This window comes from Rhinoderma darwinii, chromosome 9, assembly GCF_050947455.1.
Source record: "Rhinoderma darwinii isolate aRhiDar2 chromosome 9, aRhiDar2.hap1, whole genome shotgun sequence".
NCBI classification, from domain to species: domain Eukaryota; kingdom Metazoa; phylum Chordata; class Amphibia; order Anura; family Rhinodermatidae; genus Rhinoderma; species Rhinoderma darwinii.
In genome coordinates, this window is record NC_134695.1 from 69182728 (window position 1) to 69185854 (window position 3127).

Genomic DNA, 3127 nt, shown 5'->3' on the forward strand with positions numbered 1-3127 from the left:
ATTGAGAGGGCATTCACTAATTTGGAGCTCATAGACAAATGCAGATAATGTCCAACGTTAACGGACATACTAAATTCTGCAGCGACATTACCATATGTAATAGTTTTAGGTACATAGACTATTCTATAAGGAACTTCAGTAACATTATATGACAGGGCAGGAAGAGCTGTGTGGTTCTCTGAGACTGTATCACGCATGATGGTGGATGATGGGGAGATACATCCATGACCCCACAACTGGAGGGATGAAGAAATCCAAATTTCCAACCATACACCATTGGGATAATGGATGAAGTTTAATTTTATTTCTAAGATACTTTCATATGTTGATTAATTTTCCCAAATACTGGGCAGATAAACTGACAGTGAGGCTGATGATGTCACAATGCTGCTTAGGGTGCCCTGTGGAATCTGATGATGTCATGCTGCTTTGTGATGTCACAGGGTTCTAAGCTTAGGGGCTCAGAAACCTCAATTTCATCACTTGTTCTTCACCTGTTGAAGAGTAAAGGCGACTAGTGATTACTTAGCGAATTACTGACTGATATTACTGATAATTGATATATATTGAAATCATGGGACGAAAAAGGAAGATGAAGCGTGGTAAGGAAAATGAGAAGAGTAGTAAAAGGAGACGTATGGAGGAACCTCAATCCGAGAGCGGTGAAGTTCCTCAGAACATCGTACAGGAGGAACCTGCTCAGGAGAGAGAAGAGCCCTGCGTGACATCTGCCGGGCTTCCTGTGAAGGAAACTGAGAAAAAGGGGACAAAAAGAGGGAAGACCTCATCTAAGAACGAAGATGAGCCCCCAAATAAGAGGGGGAGAATGGTGGAAGGTGAGAGTAGAAAGGACGTCACCTCCAAACCTGTGGCGTCCAAGAGACCCAGAGAGGAAACGGATGAGAGGAAAGTCAACGAGGTCAATAAGAAAAGACCAAGAAAGAGCAGCAGTGCAGGCGAGGGGTCCAGCCCGACCACCAAACCTGAGGTGGAGCCTCAACCATCCATCTCCAAACATCTATCTGCTCAGAGGGGGAAGAAAAGATCTGGTGAGCAACACAGCGATAAAGAAGATCTAAAAAGACAGAAAACATCTGACACTGAGGCCACCAGCAGAAGAAGGCTTGAGGGTTGTGACTCCTCTTCTCAAGAAACACCAGGTAAGTCACCATAGAATGGAAATCTAGAGGGTTAGGTATAGAGCAGTGTATAACCTTTACTTGCCAACTCTCCTGGAAAGTATCGGAGACTCCCGGAAAACGGGGAGATCTCCTGGACTCCCAGAAGAGCAGCCAAATTTCCAGGGTGCCCCATGTCCTGATAAATTACCTTTCCTCGCTTCTGCAGTCCTCGACTCCTGGGCACTGCTGGAGACAAAGTCCTGATGAAGGTTGCAATTTATGTTTTTTATTTCTATAGAAGTCCATATGTTTTATACATTGATTTTGACAACATAAATCGGTTCCGTTGAAGTTTACACTTTATTATACTGGAAGATTCTTGTGTCGTGATTGTCTAGAAATATTATAAGGATTAAGAGGAGACATTTCAGGTTTATTTGGAGGTAATAAATCTGATTTCTCTTTCAGGAGTCAGTGGGACCCAGACAGCCGCCCCCTCAGACATTGCGACCGACTCTCTGGCCCTGGAGAACTTCACCTTCCATCAGAAACTTGGAGAGGGCAGTTATGGGAAGGTAATGCTGGCGACACATACTGTCAGCGGACATCGTCTGGCAGTCAAGATGGTCAGAAAGAGAGAACTACTGGAGGCAAGAGATGCCATCCGCATAGAGAGAGAAATCTTGGAGATCACTGGAGGGAGCACATTCTTCACCCATGCCTATGGCACCTTCCAGACTGCGGTAAGAGGCTCCTCAGCTTCCATCCATGACCCATCCACATATCTCCCAGCTACCATGTTACAGAATGGGACATGATGGAGATGCTGTTTACTGATCCTGTTCTCTGCTATCACACAGGACTTTGCCTTCTATGTGATGGAATACCTGAGCAGTGGAGACCTGAACGAATTTATAAATGACAGAGCCCCACTTGACATCCATACTACCAGGTAAGACAATGATGAGGTGCGGTATTGTGTGTAGGTGATTATCCCACTATTAGTCCTTATAGATGAGAGTATTACATGATCCTTCCTATATAGTGATGGTGGTCGTACAGTCTCCACATACAATGTATACCTGCCCCCCCCCCCTGACTATAACGTCTCCTCACAGTCCGCATGTCTTCAGGGTTTACACTCTTTCCTTTCTTCATCCTCAGGTTCCTTGCAGCAGAAATCCTAAGTGATCTGCAGTTTCTCCACAGCAAGGGGATTATTCACCGGTAAGAAATCATTGACTGTTTCTCCTTAGTGTTTAGTGGTGGTCTCTGTGCAGCCTCCCCCACAGCAATCTAAGCACCAGGGCTGATCCATGTCTGACCCACAGAGCTGACACTCTCTCTTCACAGGGATATTAAACCAGACAACATCCTCCTGGATAGCGATGGACATGCCAAGATTGCGGATTTTGACCTCAGTGCTACGAACGTCATTGGCTTTCAGAAGATCTGGGAGTTTGCCGGTACTCTGGGCTACATGGCCCCTGAGGTGAGCGCAGACTATGTGTCCACTGACTTCTCCTCTCTACTCTATCAGAGCCCCCTATAGTTACACTAATCCTCCTCCAACTGCGGAGCGTTCTTGACCTCGCTCACGGTCATGGAGTTAGTGGCATCGCAGACCCGTCAGAACATTCCTCTGATCCTTCTAACCTGATATTTCCACAGATCCTTCGTAAACAATATTACAACTCCACAGTCGACCTGTTCTCTTTCGGGGTAGTATTTTATCAAATGGCCACAGGGTCCTACCCGTTTTATGCCGGCCAAGAGTCTCTGAAGATCAAGAGGTCGGTGATCTATGACAAACCTCATTATCCCAAGAACATCGATGCTAACATCCGGGACATGATTGATAGAGTGAGTATATACCGACTTATAGCTGGGGGGCAGGGAGATCATACACGGAGCGGACATGATACGCCGTATATTACAGGGGAACTCCACCAAAAACCATCTCCTGACCAGTGATAAACTCCGTCATGTGTGTTCACAGTCATAGA

General features: G+C 46.0%; 1 protein-coding gene across 1 annotated transcript; it reads left to right on the forward strand.

The window, feature by feature from the left end:
* The first annotated feature begins 574 nt into the window (after nt 1–574).
* LOC142660194 (uncharacterized) lies at nt 575–1939 on the forward strand. Its single transcript, XM_075836775.1, has 2 exons — nt 575–1160; nt 1590–1939. Exons 1-2 carry the CDS (start codon nt 575–577, stop codon nt 1937–1939), a joined length of 936 nt encoding a protein of 311 aa, XP_075692890.1.
* Nucleotides 1940–3127: the final 1188 nt, after the last annotated feature.